This window comes from Tupaia chinensis, unplaced genomic scaffold (assembly GCF_000334495.1).
Source record: "Tupaia chinensis unplaced genomic scaffold, TupChi_1.0 Scaffold000037_5, whole genome shotgun sequence".
Classification (NCBI taxonomy): domain Eukaryota; kingdom Metazoa; phylum Chordata; class Mammalia; order Scandentia; family Tupaiidae; genus Tupaia; species Tupaia belangeri.
The window spans coordinates 144,689-162,028 of record NW_006159488.1 but is presented as its reverse complement, the minus strand read 5'-3'; the positions used below and the strand labels follow the sequence as shown (position 1 = coordinate 162,028).

The window sequence follows — 17,340 nt, the reverse complement described above, 5'->3', positions numbered from 1 at the left end:
ACACTCCTAACGGTCAGCAACCGCTGCTAGCAATGTCTGTAGTTAGATATCGAAGGGCAGTTATTGATAACTAATTTCATCTCAGTGATTTTCTCTCTTCTACAAGTTTTCAATTCCAAAAAGACAAAGTCTATACCATGTTCTAAAAACTACTAATTTTAATTCCTTTCACTTTAAAATGGAATCGCATATTCAAGATTAAAGCAGGATGTTCAGAGAGCTCAATAAACCAGACCAGCATTGAATATTAATTTGCCAAACAACTTCAGAAGCAACATGCTGGTTTGGGTTTTTAAGTATTAGGTCTGGAGTGGCCTCAGCTCTATGTCACAAAAAAACACCACTGTACAGACCGTCACTGCTGGCACATGGGAAAACCATCACTAAATGGCTAGGAAAGAAGTACTGGACCTAGAGATAATTCTCTCACTTTGTGGAGTTAGAGTCCAGGTAGAATGGACCCTGTTTCCTACTACCAGGCTGGCTCCCTTACCTTACTTCTCCCGCATGCCAACCACCAAAGCCAAGAAAATATGCATCATTTTACTTTAACATTTTTCCTTTACAAAAAAAAAAGATACTGCTAAACACTTAAGTAAACACACAGTACTCAGATCAATTTTTACCCAGTGACACTGAATTATTTTTAAATAAAATTTTGGAAAAACTGAGATGCCTCAGTATAATATTATTGTTTACCATTTAAAGATGTGTGCCTCCACCATCTATTTCTAGAAATTTTTAAATGTGTAATATAGTTTGACATGTGTGAATATCAGTCTGTGTACATCCTCTTTTTCCTACTCATTCTTCCACGGAAATGAGTCTTCAGAGAGCTTCCGTCGTGTAACTTGACAGCACTAACTTGGTTCTTCTTAACTGCTGTAAAAGTATTTACACATCAATGGCATAATCTCTATACTGACAAAACTATAAAATCCATTTTCTTTACTCAATACTAGATTTTTGTACTATTTTTCTTATCCTATACCGCAAGTTGTATGATGACAGCATTCCACAAAACGTGTTCCAACAATTCAACAAACATTTCTTGTATAATATTATGTATAAGGTGCTGAGTCTATACTCAGACAAATGAGTTTACATTCACAATAATCCTATCATGTATTAATAGCCCCGTTTTTTTAAAAAAAAAAAAGGGGGGGGTTTGCCTTAGGGCACATGAGCTTGCTATAGGGAGAGACAGAAACAGTGAGAAGAAAAGATGAGAAATCACCCTTCTAGGAGGAAGGCCATGTCGTAATGCCTTCTCCTCTGTTCTTCTCCCAGTATGTTGGGTACGTAAGCACACATGCTAAGTGTGATTTTTAAGCCACTGAGTCCATGACTCAACCCAGTCAGCCAAGTGTTGAGTTCAGTGACATAACTGCAACACCATCTGCTGTTCCCAAGACTCATTACTATTTAGACACAAAACCTGATGTTGTTCAGAGAATTTAACTAACTTGCCCTAGGTTGCCTGGCTGGTGAGTTGCTCTGTGCTCAGGTTTGAAACCAGACTTCAGCTCAAAGTCTATGGTCTTACCACCACGTAACATGCCTCTTTTCATTGACTCAGAAATAAAAAGTGAAGGTAAGCCAGGAAAATAGTAGAAGGTGGGCACAGAATTTTGAGCAGCAACAATGAAAGGATAAACTCCTAGTCCAATGACTGATGCATGTGGAAAAGAATGGAAGAAAGAGGTCAAAGAGAAATTCTGAATTTTTTCTTTTTTTTTGGAGAGGTTTTTGCTATAGGGTGCATGCACTCGCCAGAAGAGAGAGACAGAGAGACAGAAAGTGAGAAGTCACCCCCCTGGGGGGGGCTGGCCACGTTGCAATTCCTTCTCCTCCATTCTCCTCTTGGGATCTTGGGCACACATGCACACGAGCCCAGTGTGAGTCCAAGCCACCGGGTCCAGGACTTGAACAGTGGTCAACTATATGGGAGTCCAGCGACATAGCCATTATACCAATTGCCAGTCCCAAGAATTTCTGAATTTCAAGCTGAGTGCTAAAGAAAACCAGTAGGAGCAAAAATAGGAACAAGAATAGAATATTCACTAGTTTGAAAAAGAAGAAGATGGGCCTATTTTAGCATCTACTGAATTTTGAGGAGCCAACAGGACATTTAAGAGGCAATTGATGAGTGTTAGGCATTTGGGGAAATGAAGACTAATGGTCAAATGAGTCAAAGGCAAAGAACATAAGAGGGGACTGCAAAGAGTTCATGAAAAAGTGGAATTAAAGCATTAGTTTATTTTGGTGCAAACATTTTTAAAATCCATGCATAGTTTTTTCATAATATGCATTTTCCATGAACACTTTTTTTTCTCTCTCTTTTTTTTTTTTGAGAGGTTTTTGCTATTGAGCGTGTGCGCTCGCCAGACAGACAGAGAGAGACAGAGAGACAGAACGCGAGAAATCACCCCCCAGGGGAGATGGTCACGCCACAATCCCTTCTCCTCCATTCTCCTCTTGGGATCCTGGGCCCGTACACACACGCGCCTGGCATGAGTTCAAGCCACTGAGTCCAGGACTTGAACCGCGGTTGACTACGTGGGAGTCCAGAGACATAGCCATTACACTAACTGCTGGTCCCTCCATGAACCTTTCTTAAAAAAAAATTTTTTTACTTATGCATTTCCTCATGAATGAGAGAGACAGAATGAGAAAGAGAGAGAAAGACAGCACCCTTAAGAGGGTCCTGATGCTGCAATCCACCCCTACCTTTAGCCAGCCCTGGATCATAGGCATACATGTGCCCAGTGTGCTCCGGGAGTCCCTGGACTTGAACTGGGAGACTACCCATGTGGGACTGCGTGGCAGTGTTTTTTTACTGCTAAATCACTATCTGGGCCCTTCCATGAATTTTTTGAAGTTCCTCTGCATATGTGAAGTAGAAGAGCTATGATGTCTGAGAAAAGGGATTCGACAGCCCAAGCTTTGAGAAGTCTAGCAATACGGGGCAAGAAGAAAAAGAACATCCATACATGGGAAAAGAGAAGACACGGAAAGAGGCAGGAAAGCGACAAGGAAAGCATGTGACCAAAGTCCAGGAAGGAAGGTGCCAGGGTGTCAAGTACTGGAAACAAGTCCATTCTTTTCTACACCTGCTGAGTGCCTTCTGTGCTCAAGGGTCTGTTGTTCTAAGCTCTGAGAAAATGTGAAATATGTAAGAATCCTAAAATGTCATCCCTAATATTATCAGGCAAATCCCTCTGAGTTGACAGTACATACATCCTACCCAAATATTTACCATATTTTTAAAAGGTCTGTATCAACCATTATTTCCTACTGGACTTCTAAAGACTTAAGTAAAAGAATGTGGTGATTCCTAAGGAATAAAGAAAATTGGACTTTTTCAAAATAAATCCTGCCCCATAAAAAGTAGAATGGAATAACTCCTACGAACTCTTGGAACCAGTGTGTACAGACTTTAGGCACCGTCATCACACGCTCAAAGGCTGCTTCTGCTGAATGTCTCCGGCTGTTCTCCCCCCCACCCTTTCTTCTTCTTTTCTTTTTTTTTGTGAAGTTTTTGCTACAGGGCATGTGTGCTTGCCAGAAAGACAGAGAGAGACAGACAGAGAGAAAGGAAGTGAGAAATCACCCCCAGGAAGGATGGCCACGCCACAACCCCTTCTCCTTCATTCTCCCCTCAGGATCTTGGGCACGCACGCACATGCGCCCGGTGTGAGTTTAAGCCACTGGGTCCGGGACTTGAACTGCGGTCAACTACATGGGAGTCCAGCGACATAGCCATTACAGTAACTGCTGGTCCCTGTACTCCCTTTCTTTACAGAGGGCAGCATGGTCCCTTTCTGGGACTAATTTACTATAAGGGTCAGCACTGTAACAGTTTATTTAAATTCCCTAACGATCACTCATTTAAATGATTGCCCAAGCAAAAGTAAATGCATGGTCTTGCCGCAGTGGTATACTCTAGCAGACCCTCTGTGACTTGGCAGACTGAGGCCATATGGCAAGCCCAGGATGGATTCCCACTCACAATAGAAAGCTGGGCTAGGTGGTGTGTGCTTACTATTCCAGCTACTCAGGAGGCTGAGGTGGGAGGATTACAACATTAACAAAATAATAATAAAATAAAATAGTAAATGACCCAGCCTCGAAGCACAGGTATCTCCTCAGTTCCATCCTCCACCACCCATCTACACCCAAATAAGCCCTCAGAATTTTTAGGACATAGGATTTGAAAGAAGGAATTGTGTAGTCCCCACTGACTAACCTGTAGTCCTGTTCAAATAATTCACAAAGCTGCATAATTTTTGGTACGTGGTGATAAAAATTTCGTATGTCAGGAAAAACTATGAACAATCTAGAAATGGGCAAAAAGATCAGTGGGTGTCTTGTTCAGTTCGTAATTCCAGGTTATCTCTGCCCACAGGCATGAATATATGTCAGGGAAGGCCACGTGAGCACCAACATTGACATCATAGTTCATGAATTTATTAATACAGTGTACAACACTTAGAGAACATAATGTTTTCAAGCACATTTGAAATATTCGCAAAATTAACTATGCATAGGATGTAAAGCAAATCTTGACCAATCTAAAGAATCTAGATCAAGGGGAAAATGTTCTCTGAAACAATGCAATTAAATTAAAAATAGTTAACAAATAACTTTTTAAAAATCTACACAAATTTTAAAAACCTATAGGTTGAAGAAATAATATTGGAAACTAGAAGAGATTTTAGGTGTGATTTAGAAAACACTGCATATCAACATTTTCAGTAGCCAGGTAAAGCACTATGTACAGAAAAATCACTGGTCTTAAATACTCCTAAAAAAAGAAAAATAACTAAAAATCAGTGAACTAAGTATACAAAACTCCAGACGATAGAAGAATAAATCTATAAGAAAACAGGAGATGATAGATAATATAAAAAAATTAAAGGGAAAAAAAAAGAACCAGTAGAGTTGCACAATTTAAGCAAATGCTAATCTTTTAAAAAATAAACAATTTTGGGGGCCGACAGGTGGTGTGGCGGTTAAAGGCACTGGATTCCCACATGGCTGACTGTGGGTCACGTCCCAGACCTGGCGGCTTGCCTTCTCACTTTCCCTTTCTCTCTCTTTTTCTGTCTCTGTCTGGTCAAATTAAAAAATAATAATAACAAATGGAAGTAAATAAATAATTAATTCTTTAAAAAATAAACAAATAGGAGTCAGCAGGTGGCGTGGTGGTTAAGGGTGCTGGACTTTCACATGGCCAACTGTGGTTCGACTCTTGGACCTGGCAGCTTGCTTTCTCAGTTTACTCCTCTCTCTCTCTCTCTCTCTCTCTCTCTCTCACTCTATCCCTCTCTGGTCAAATTAAAATAAATAAATTAATTAAATAATTTTTTTTTAAAAGATAGAAAAATAAATAAATAAGCAATTTTGAGACTAGCAGATGGTTTAATGGTTATGTTGCTGGGCTCCCACTTGACCATGGTTCAAGTCCTGGACCCAGTGACTTAAAACTCACTCTAGAGTGTGTGTTTGTGTCTGTGTGCCCAAGATCCCAAGAGGAGAATGGAGGAGAAGGGATTGTGGCATGGCCATCCCCCCAGGGAGTGATTTCTCACTTTCTGTCTCTGTCATTGTCTCTCTGTCTCTATGAGGGCACACACCCTATAGCAAAAAAAGTTCTCTAAAAATTTTTTTTTTAATTTTAAAACAAACTCACTTCTGAAAAAAATGAATAAAAAGACTGCATAAATTTATAGTAACAGGAATAAAAAAGGTACTCAACTACAGATACAGTAGAAACTTTAAAGCAAAAGGCTTTCCATAGTCTAAATACTTAGATTGACCTGATGAAAAATGCTGTAACAACTGTTTCCACAGGAAAATAGTTGGGATGAAATGGAATAGAGGTCATCAAAATAACAAAGGTTAAAGTGCTTAGCATATGAAAAATGTCCAAAAATACTACTCATTTCTTTTTTTTTCTTTTAAGCAAACAATGTCCAAGAAAGATATTTTTTAAAGAGATTTTTTTGCTATAGGTCACATGTACTTGCTGGAGACAGAGAAACAGAAAGTGAGAAATCAACTCCCAGGGAGGATGGCCATGCTGCAATCTCTACTCTTCCATTCTCTTCTTGGGAATTTGGCATGCACACACACACCTGGTGTGAGTTTCAAGCCACCGTATCTGGGATGTGAACTGCGACTGGCCATGTGGGAATCCAGTAATATAACCATTATGCCATGTGCTGGTCTCTCAAGAAAGATATTATACTCATTTCTTTTTTTCTTTATTTCTTTTTTATTTTATTGTCAGAGAGTGCTTGTGCTTGCCAGAGAAAGAGAGAGGAGTGTGGTCATGCTGGAATACTTTCTCTTCCATTTCTCCACCCTGTCAAGATCTAGGGCATGCAAGCACATGTACCCAGCATGTTTTTCAAGCCACCAGGGCCAGGATACGAGCTATAGTTGGCCATATGGGATTCGACTCCCTACCTACAGGGCTTAACCTCTGTGCTACAGGGCTGGTCCATATCTCTCACTCATTTCTATCACTTATGAAATAGTATGGTATGAGGATTTCCTTTCTATTTTCCTACTTCCTATTTGAAGTAAATGGCTCAGATACAAAGGTGTGATAGTCAAATCCTACTTAGCTATTAACAAGTGGTGGTGGTGATGATAGTAATGAAGATTATTCCAAAAATGCCCACCTTTTTTCATACATGCATGTTCGTTTTTCCCCCCTCTTCTCTACAGAAGATGTTACCAAATTTGGTAAACTAAAAAGGTCTAAGAGAAAGCATAACAATAAGTTGATTATTTATGAAAAGGTAATGTTTCTAAAGGCTTTTATCTGGCATTAGAAAAGCAAATATAATTTGGAGCTTATTCATTTCAGGCTTGCAGAATAAATTTTTAAAATCTACATAAATGAAAAATCTATACGAAGAATTAAGTGTAGATCTCTACCTTATTTCCACAGAGCAAATCTGCAGCACAAAGATCTTAACAACTCTATTAAGATCAGAAGCAGAACTGAAAACAAAACCAAATTCTGACAGTACTCTGGCTATTAAAGTCATAATATCCCCTTTGTTTCTCTGTGCTCTTTCTTTCTTCTTTTTTTTCAATACAAACACTGATCTAAAAGAACATCTATGATCAGGTGATGTGTATAATGGAAAAATCTCCTTTGAAAGTCTTGCCAAGTATGGACTATACTAAAAGGAATGGAATGCGATAAGAAATATCCAATTATTAACTTAGTCCACTTAATAAAACCCATTCGCTACCAGTGCCAATGGATATAATTTTACAGGCACAAAATTTATAACCACATTAAAAGTTTTAGGGACTGCTGGCTAAAGGCTCTGAAAGCCTTTGAAAACAAATGACCAGTGAACACTAGGAAGGGCAAAGCTGGACAAGTCCCCTCATAGCTCAGTGGATAATCCCCGTCCACGGACACTGGATCCCACATGGCTGACTGGTTTGAATACTTGTCTGGTGGCAACGTACTGGGCACATGTGTGAGGGTGCTCAGGACCCCAAAGGCAAGGAGAAAGAGAAGAAAAGGGATTGTGGTGTGAACAGGCCTCTCTGGGAAGTCTCTCTCTCTCTCTCTCATGTGTTCATGCCAACTGGCATTCTTTTTTTTTTTTTTTTTTTTTTAAAAAAAAAGGCAAGGCTTAAATCATTCACGGCTGGTCATGCATGTGGACTGTATGACCCCAACAGCCTCCTCTAACTCTACCATTCTATTAAAAATAATTTTTAAGTTTAAGATAATTACTTTCCAGTTCCAATTCAGGTCACTATGTTTTGGTGCCTTTCTGGGATTTCACAAAACACAATCCATTGACCAGCTTCTAAAGATGAAATAAGATCTTCATGAAAGAATGTGGGATACAAGTTTGTGTTGAATTAAACCAAACTCCTCCTCTTTTCCAATTTGGGAATTCACCATCAATCTTCTCATTTTTCTAGAGAGAAGAAACACTAGTTTGCAATGGAGACTTTCAGAAATGTGAGTGCAAGGATAGGTATACTTCTTAAGGACCATGAAAATTAATTTTTAGTTCACAACAAAAAACCTAAAACCTGTGCTTTTTAAGGCAACCCTAGCATGCAAGATGCGTTTCCCAGTTGCACACATACAGAATGATATGTTGAGGATTAAAGATTATTTCTCAGAATGACTCCCAGAGGAATGTGGGGATACGGGTTGTAGGGCCATGAGGAAGTTGGCTCTTTCTACACATTGTTTAGCAGCCAAAAAGAATGCCAGGCTTCAGAGAAAGCAGCCCAAACAGATTCCTTTTATGGTGTGATAACATTTTATTCAAGAGGCTAACCTCTCCTTTTACAGGCAAGGCCTCAGAACCCACTCCTGGTAGGTTGGGAGAGACAGGGACTTCAAATGAATAAACCAGGCCTGGCTGGGTGTGTTTTACCCCAGGAAAGTAAAACCACTCACCAAGAGTTCTGGAAGCAATAGGATCAAATGCTGTAAAGAACTTTCATTTTCTGGCACCGTCTATGCCTGAACATCTCTAAGCTGATACTTTTAAGCCAGAGTCCCTATTCTTAGATTTACAACGCCCATACTGCTGCCAAGAGTTTGGCTTCTCCGAAGTATTCTGTTTTCCTAAGGTACATTTTCCCCGTGAGCCTCATCAACAACAAACTCTCCAACAACTTAAAATAGATTTTAAACTTTGTGAGGCTTTCCTGCTAAGCCAGGTTCAAAGTGTTTGTTCCTATATAGGAACAAGTCTTGCTTCATCATTTTTATTGTTCTTGGCCACATTTCTTGGATTAAGACACATTATAACAGGAAGAGACACAGGGGCACAGCTACTAAACTAACGTAATCTTTTGTTGTGAAAACCAAGAAGCAAGATTAAAAGCCCAGATCCTTCAAACACATGCTCCATAAACAGCAATAAATTAATATTTTCCACCAACATAGCATTTCTATTATGTGAGAAAATGTGGAAAACATTTAGGTGTTTTGAGTCCATCTCATAATGAAGATTTTTTTGATGTGCTACTTAAGCCCAGCTCAAGTCTAACACCTGAAATGGTATTAGCACCCAGCAGGAGCAACCTTTCCATATATAAAGGCAACATCTCTGAGATCCTGTCAGTCAAGACACTGGGTAGGAGTCAAGTGCAATCACTACCAGAATCAGGACTACCACCACCACCACCACCATTATCACCACCAGGAATGTCAAAGACTTATGGCTATCGGGACCAGCAGTTAGCGTAATGGCTAAGTCGCTGAACTCCCATGTAGTCAACTGCAGTTCAAGTCCCAGACCCAGTGACTTAAACTCACGCCAGGCGCATGTGCCTCTGTGTCCAAGTTCCCGAGAGGAAAATGGAGGAGAAGGGACTGTGGCGTGGCCATCCCCCTGGGGAGTGATTTCTCACATTCTGTCTCTCTCTGTTTTTCTGGAGAGCGCACATGCCCTATAGCAAAAACCTCTCCAAAAAGACTTAAGACTATTTACGCTGCTGGAAAATACTATATCCCAGGGTGTGCAATCAGTTCTAAATGTTTCCCACAAAATTCAAAATACTCCTATAGTCAATAGCTCACTTACTTGGGCATGTATAAAATTTTACATGTACATTTATTAAGAGAGGAGAAAAATGTAACACTATTTTCTAAATATTTATTTACTTATTCTACGAGAGAAAGATGAAGAGAGACATTCAGACAGGCAGGCAGGCAGGCAGAGAAACAGGCATCCCCAATAGGGTCCCTACCCCGCAGTCCAAAGAAGGAGGGGAATTCCAAAGAGGAAACAAGTGATGGAAATGACAAGCCTAATTATTTTGTATTTCTTTGTTGAATTTGATTACAATTTGTATATTTAACCTACCTCAAGTTTAAGTAAGTCAGCATCTGCAGATTAACGATGGCCTCCGGAATGACTCTGATACAATTATGATACAGATTAAGGATTTCCAGTGATACGAAATGGCACAATTCCATGGGGACTTCGACCAGTCTGTTTTTAGATAAATCTGTGAGAAAAGGAAAGAATGTTGTGTCAATAAATCTTCAATATACACAATACAATTATATCAACCATGGGTATTCTTTTTCTTAACATTATAATCTAAAGTTAGATCAATGTTACCATTTTTTGCACGTCTGTTACTATAGCATTGTGACCTCTATTCCCTAGTCAAATTCAAGGACACGTGGTATGTGGAGTGTTGCTAAAATTTTCTACTCTTTAATTCATAAATCTAGGCCATGTAAGACATATTTTTTCCTCTATCTGAAAATGATCTCAAACTCATTCTGCCACAGAGAAGTATGTAAAACAAAAACCCTTTAGGCCAGCCACAGGGGCGCAGTGGGGACGCAACACTCCGCAATGTTAGAGCACTGTGGGAAAGTCCTGGGTTCGCGTCTCAACCTGTTCCTGTCATACATGGGGCATGCACATGCTCGTGATGCTAGCTGGCTGGGACTGGAGGGGGACAGTAACAGGGAGACCCTGTTAAAGGTTTTGTTTCTCTTTCTCTCTCTGTTTCTCTCTTTCACAGAAGAAAAAAAAAAGCTATCCTTTAATGTATCTGAATACATATATTTATAATTATTAATTCAATTTTTGCATTCATAATATATATTATCTCTTCAATTGTGGTAAAACATCTTTTCTACACAAGGTACATGTTTTTCATGTCCTCTGCAAATGAACACATAATAGACACAAAACAAATACTTTATTCACTAAAATTATGTAGTATCTGGAATGTACAAAACCAATAAAAATTAACTGTGACCATTAAGAACTGACACTGGGGCCAGCAGTTGGTGTAGTAGTTACATCATTGGACTCCCACATGGCTGACCATGGTTTGAGTCCTGTCACCGTGGCTTGGAACACATCAGGCATGCGTGTGTGTGCCCAAGATTCCACGACTAGATTGGAGAGGACTAGATTGTGGCATGGCCAATCCTCCTCTGGGGTGTTTTCACAATTCCCTTCTCCTATCTCTGTCTCTCTCCAAGGCAAAAACTTCTTCAAAATAAATAAATAATAAAAAAACAGAACTGACACTGTATCTGCCATGTGACCAGTGTACCAAAGGCGGTAATTACAGTCCATAGAAACATGTAACCATATGGTATGGTTTACGAGATTACCGTTCCAACAACAAAATTATGAGTAGTGTTTGATATCTAAATCTGGGTGTTGTAGACATGATTGTTGAATATCATAAACACTAAATATAAGGAAAAACCACCACTCTTAAAAATAATTCAACAATAATAAATGACTTCACTCTGTATCCGAAGGGACTCAAACAGTGTCAACTGAAGAAATTTAGTAAATAATACAAGGATGCGCAAAAGTGTGTGAACAAAATGGAATGAGAGTTCATTGTTTATTTTGGTACAAAAAAATGAAATTCATACATGGTTTTTTCCAAATACATATTTTGGACAGTTTTTGAAGACCAGTCATTTGTAATGTAAACCCAAGGAGACACAGACTGAATTTAAATAAAACCAACCTCCCAAAAATATAGATAACTAAAGCAGGTCAATACCATAAATGAAATAGAAATTGTCAAAGAGCAATTTTCCTTTCCCAGATTGTTCCTCCAATAAATAAACACATAAAAAAAAATAGGCCTACAATTTCAGAGGGCATTTCTTATAAACTTTTAAGAATCAAGCTGTTTCAAGACACACACAAAGAAGGAAAGTTTATAATTCTTACTTAAATCGTGAGTTATAATATTGACGCTTATCATTTCACAAAGGAGGTTTATGAAGGGAAATTGCATGAACTTCTCTTCTAAATACTGATTTAGAACTGAAATTAGTAAAACAGCAAACAGAATCAAGCAGCCCACAGTATGAGTGACTAAGGCATATTCAATCCACCATTATTACAAACAGACCAAAAGTGAAATAGCATATGATCATCCCCAGAGATACTTAAAAGGCACTGGATAAAATACTGCATTCATTTTTTTTAAAGAAACAATTTTATTGAGGTATATTTTATATATCGTAAAATCGACCTATTTCAAATTTACAATTCAGTGATCTCTAGTAACTTTACTGAGCGGCAAACTCACCACCATAATTCGGTTTATACTTACATTCATCCTTAACATAATGCTTCATAAAGGGTGAATAGTTTGATAAGTCCTTCTATAATTTACACACATACAGACATACGCATACATATGGGAGAGGAAAAGTGCTTTTATTACTAAATCACGAAAGACTAGAAATGTTATCATTAAAGACAAAAGACATCACTACTAAATTACTACAAGCTGGGTACCACTTATCCAAAATGTTCTAGATTTTTTTTTCAGATTTTTGGAATATCTGCATATACATAATGATATATCTCGGGATAGGACCCACATCTAAACATAAAATTCTTTCATGGTTTCATATATATACCTTACACACATAGCTGAGGGTAATTATATACAATCATTTTTGTATTACAGTGTTTCAACTGTGACATGTCACATGAAGCCAGGCTTAGAATTTTCCACATGTGGCAACTTGTCCATGTTCAAACAGTTTCAAATTCCAGAGCATTTTAGATTTCACATTTTTGGAGTACGGATATTCAATCTATACTACTACTTATTATTGTCCAATACACAAAATGAGCTAAACTAAAAAGCATCACAACTGGAAAGAGAACGGGATTATTATTATTTGCAGATAATAATTGATTTCCTGGAAAAATCTAAGAGTATCAATGAAAAAAATTATTACAAATGATATAATTTTTTTTCCTTTTTTTTAAATTCTTTTTTTTTGGAGAGGTTTTTGCCATAGGGCGTGTGCGCTCACCAGAAAGACGGAGAGAGACAGAGAGACAGAAAGCGAGAAATCACCCACCAGGGAGAATGGCCACATCACAATCCCTTCTCCTTCATTCTCCTCTTGGGATCTTGGGCACACATGCACATGTGCCTGGCATGAGTTTAAGCCACCGGGTCCGGGACTTGAACCGTGGCCGACTACATGGGAGTCTAGGGACATAGCCATTATGCCAACTGCTGGTTTATATCATTAAATTTTAATGATATAAAATTTAATAAAAATACAGGGTAGAAAATTAATATACTGCAACAATAGCCTTCACACTCACGTGCACACGCATACACACACACACACACACACACAAACTAGCAAAATGATACAAGAGACTTAAGTGATAATAATAGCAAAAGTGTAAAACATCTAGAATTTTTAAGAAATTGAAACAACAGCAAAAGATGGAAAGCAAAATCAGTGGATTGGTTAAGTATTAATAGAGTGGAGCCAGGTGGTACTGTCATGGTAGCACAACAGACCCACTTAGGAAAGGTTGTGGGTTTGAGACCTTGACTCCCCTGAGCACGATAAGTACACACACACATGCCTGCAATCCGGGCCAGCTAAGATTGAAAGTGGATTGCAGCCTGAAGACCCTGTTGGATTGCCTGCCTTTCTCTCTCTCATGGAGGAAATAAACAAACTTTTAAAAATATTCATATTGGGACCAGCAGTTGGCGTAATGGCTCTGTTGCAGGACTCCCATGTAATCGACCATGGTTCGAGTCCCAGATCCCGTGGCTTAAACTCACACAGGGCACATATGTGCCCAAGGTCCTGAGAGGAGAACAGAGGAGAAAGGACTGCGGCATGGCCATCCCCCATGGTGGGTGATTTCTAGCTTTCTGTCTCTCTGTCTCTCTGGTGAGCTCACACACCCTATAGCAAAAACTTCTCTCCCCCTCCAAAAAAAGAAAAACATACATATTAATATACTATTAATAAATACTATAATGCTCAAATTAAATCAACTGTTAAATATTAATATAACAATAATCTACTTCATGTGATAGAATGTAATATTAAACATTATATTCCATAATAAAATATGAATACTAAGTAATTACTAAAATAAATGAAGCAGCTCTATATGCACTGATATGGAATAAACTTCAAGATGCAAACGTGTTTAAAAAGCCAGTTACAGGATCAGCCATTTGGTGGTTAAGAGAAGTCAGACTCCACGGGACCCTCCACGGTACAAATTCTGACCCTGACAGCTTGAAAACAAGCTGGGCACATGTTCATGAGCAGGCATGCCCTAACTCCCAAAGGATGGAAAAATGGAGGAGAAAGAATTAAGGCATAACCATGCCCCATTGAGGGGTGCTTTCTTCCCCCCTCTCTCTATTCCTCTTGAAGAACACACATGTAATCTGGCAATTTTAAAAAAATTAGCTTTAGAATAGTGCATGTAGTAAGTATGTTTTCTAGTGAGTATTTATATAATTGTTTAAATATAAATAGATTATCTCTGTAAGGCTATAAAAGAAACTGATCAAAGTAATTGTTTCTGGAAGGGAATCTCTAGCTAAGAGTGAATGGAAGAGAGACTTTGGAAATATGAATGCAAAATAGAATCTATGGTGAAATATGTACCTTTGGAAATATAAACGCATTGCTTATTTGATTACAGATATGGCATGTGTGTGTGTGTGTGTGTGTGTGTGTATATGTATATAAAATTATAATCTACATGATAATCTTTTTATAAATATATATCCCTCTCTCTTTTTTAAAAAAGCAAAGAATCCTCCTATCAGCATTCTTATTCATTCATTACACTAATTGTTTATGTGTCATTTGAAATGAGAGCACAGAAATTTAGAGCACAGAACAAACTCTAATATCCCTCTTATTCAGTTATGGAAAATATTGAAGCAAGTTTCCTTTCATAAACATTTAGAACACAGTCTGAAAAAAAATTTCTCAAGTCTTTTCTGTCCTTTTTTCCCTAAAAGTTTTTTTTATTTTTTGAGAGGTTTTTGCTACACAGAGAGAGACTGAGAGACAGAAAGCGAGAAATCACCCCCCACGGGGGATAGCCATGACGCAATCCCTTCTCCATTCTCTCGGGACCCTGGGCACGCACGCACATGCACCCGGCGTGAGTTCCAAGCCACCGGGTCCGGGATGCAAACCATGGTCGACTACATGGGAATCCAGCAACATAGCCATTATGCTAGCTGCTGGTCCTCCCTAAAAGTTTTTAATAGGCATGGCAGTCTTCACTTGCTACGACACCAGAAATTTGCCCAGAATGCTTATATACTGTTTTCCTCTGGTTCAACTTAAAAAAAAAAAAAAAAAAATCCCCTGAGGCTCCAGTTGACATTCCAAATTTTACTTTCCCAAGAATTACTAGAACTATACTACCTAGCTGAATGACAAGGATATAGAATACATAAGAGTAGACTGTTGCAGTGACTATTTTAAGGAATGATAGTGCCTTCGTTAATTGCCAGAGGATGCTTGATCTCCGGCTGGCTGAGACCAGAGGTTGAGTCATGGTGTCAAGACCCTGTTGGAGGTGCTATAACTCTATCTTTATCTTTCTCTGCCTCTCTTGATTATAGAAGAAAATAAATAAACAAACTTTAAAAAAAATAATAGTTTAGGGCCAACAGGTAGCAAGGTGGTTAAGGTGTTGGACTCACACATGGCTAACGTGGTTCAAGTCCCAGACTCAGTGGCCTGAAAATCACACCTGGCATGTTTGTATGCATGCCCATGCATCTCTCAAGAGGAGAATGAAGGAAAAGAGATTGTATGGCCATCCCCCTCGGGGATGATTTCTCACTGTCCCTCTCTTTGTCTCTCTCCAACAAGTGCATGTATCCTATGGGGGAAAAAAAATACAGTGGGACATGAAATTAATAAAGAAATCACTCCAACCTAAGGGCCAAAGACCATTTCCAAATCTACAACCACCTGAGGTATTTGAGAAAGTTACTCAATTTTCTAAGCCTCCGTTCCCTAATAAGTAAAATGAGAGTATATGAAATTGGATGAGCTCTAACATTCTTTTCAGATCTAAGATGTCTGTGAATAAGTTCAATGTATTTAGTATTCAAGTATGTAAGCCAAAAGTATTTAGAATCTACGTGACTTTGTTTCATTCTAACAATTAACATCAACAGTCAAATATCAGGAAAAGTTATAATACAAACCCACATAAGTAAATATTGACACTTTTTAAAATGTATTCTTCACTTTACCATAAAATCTGTATTCCATCATATAATGTAAATTTCAAAAGTGTTCTGTTTGCAAATTTGGGGAAAATGTAGTAATGAGAGAAGGAAATAATACAATAGCTTATAATTTAAGTGAATATTCAATTCTGGGCTAAACTTCCTAGGTAATATTAACAATTTGGTAAAAACAAACAAACGTGTTAGTATAATGTTCTCATTAGTAGGGTCTAAATCTGGTGTTTTCATTATTATTTATAATTCTGATTTTATCTACTTTCCTCTCTTCTTATCTTCTCCTCCACAATCTCCAGATTTCAGGGGAAAGTTCAGCACTTTTCCTTCCTTGGCAGTCTAACTTTGCATTCCAGAAGCAGAAGTTATGATAAGGGTAGTCAAAGCATCTAAAGAGATGGGGTTAGGCCTGTCTGCTGAGATGGAAAAGTTTGTACACCTGCTAAAACTTTATTCTCCCCTCATTTTAAATGTAAACCAATTTGTTTTCTGAAATTCTTGATTTTTTTTTTTTTTGAGAGGTTTTTGCTATAGGGTGTGTGTGCTTGCCACAAATTCAGAGAGACAGAGAGACAGAAAGTGAGAAATCACCCTCCAGGGAGATGGCCATGCTGCAATCCCTTCTCCATTCTCCTCTCGGGATCTTGGGCACGCATGCACACGTGCCCGGCGTGAGTTCAAGCCACTGGGTCCGGGACTCGAACCATGGTCAACTACATGAGAGTCTAGTGACATAGCCATTACACCAGCTGCTGGTCCCTGAAACTCTTGATTTTAATTGAGCTATTCTGTATGCACTTTTTCAGAAGTCCTTTTTCAAGGAGGCAGGCTGCACATTATTAATAAGTAGTTATAAAGTGTGAACAACAGGCATCAGACCTACACGTTCAGTCCTATGAGCAGATTTGCCAGTCCACTGAATTAATGAGAATCTACCCATACAACACGCCTCCTTTCACCCTGGGTTTGTGTTAGTTTCTAATTAGAAGAAACTAGGGTCTAGGGTGAGCAGTTGACACAAGAGATTAAGGTGCTAGATTACACATGAGCAGCTGCATAGTTCAAGTCTTAGACCTGGCGTCTTGAAAATCACACTGAACATGTGTGTGTGTGCCTAGAATCCTGAGAGGAGAATAGAGAAAAAACTGTGATATGGCCAGCCCCTTTTGGGAGGTGATTTCTCACTTTCTCTCTCTCTCTCTCTCTCTCTCTCTCTCTCTCTCTCTCTCTCTCTCTCTCGGGCTAGCGCACGCACTCTCTAAC

General features: G+C 38.7%; 1 protein-coding gene and 1 long non-coding RNA gene across 4 annotated transcripts in view; one reads left to right on the top strand and one right to left on the bottom strand.

Annotated features, from left to right (window-relative positions):
- The window catches only part of LRCH1 (leucine rich repeats and calponin homology domain containing 1), a 218,159-nt gene that overhangs the window by 98,494 nt on the left and 102,325 nt on the right, over nucleotides 1-17,340 (bottom strand). For both annotated transcript variants that reach the window (XM_006140643.3, XM_006140644.3), the window contains exon 2: nucleotides 9,876-10,020. In XM_006140643.3, the coding sequence (XP_006140705.1) occupies nucleotides 9,876-10,020 (145 nt within the window). The remainder of the gene's footprint in view (nucleotides 1-9,875; nucleotides 10,021-17,340) is intronic.
- Nucleotides 1-17,340, top strand: part of LOC102485805 (uncharacterized) — a 65,146-nt gene that overhangs the window by 10,673 nt on the left and 37,133 nt on the right. The window lies entirely within an intron of this gene.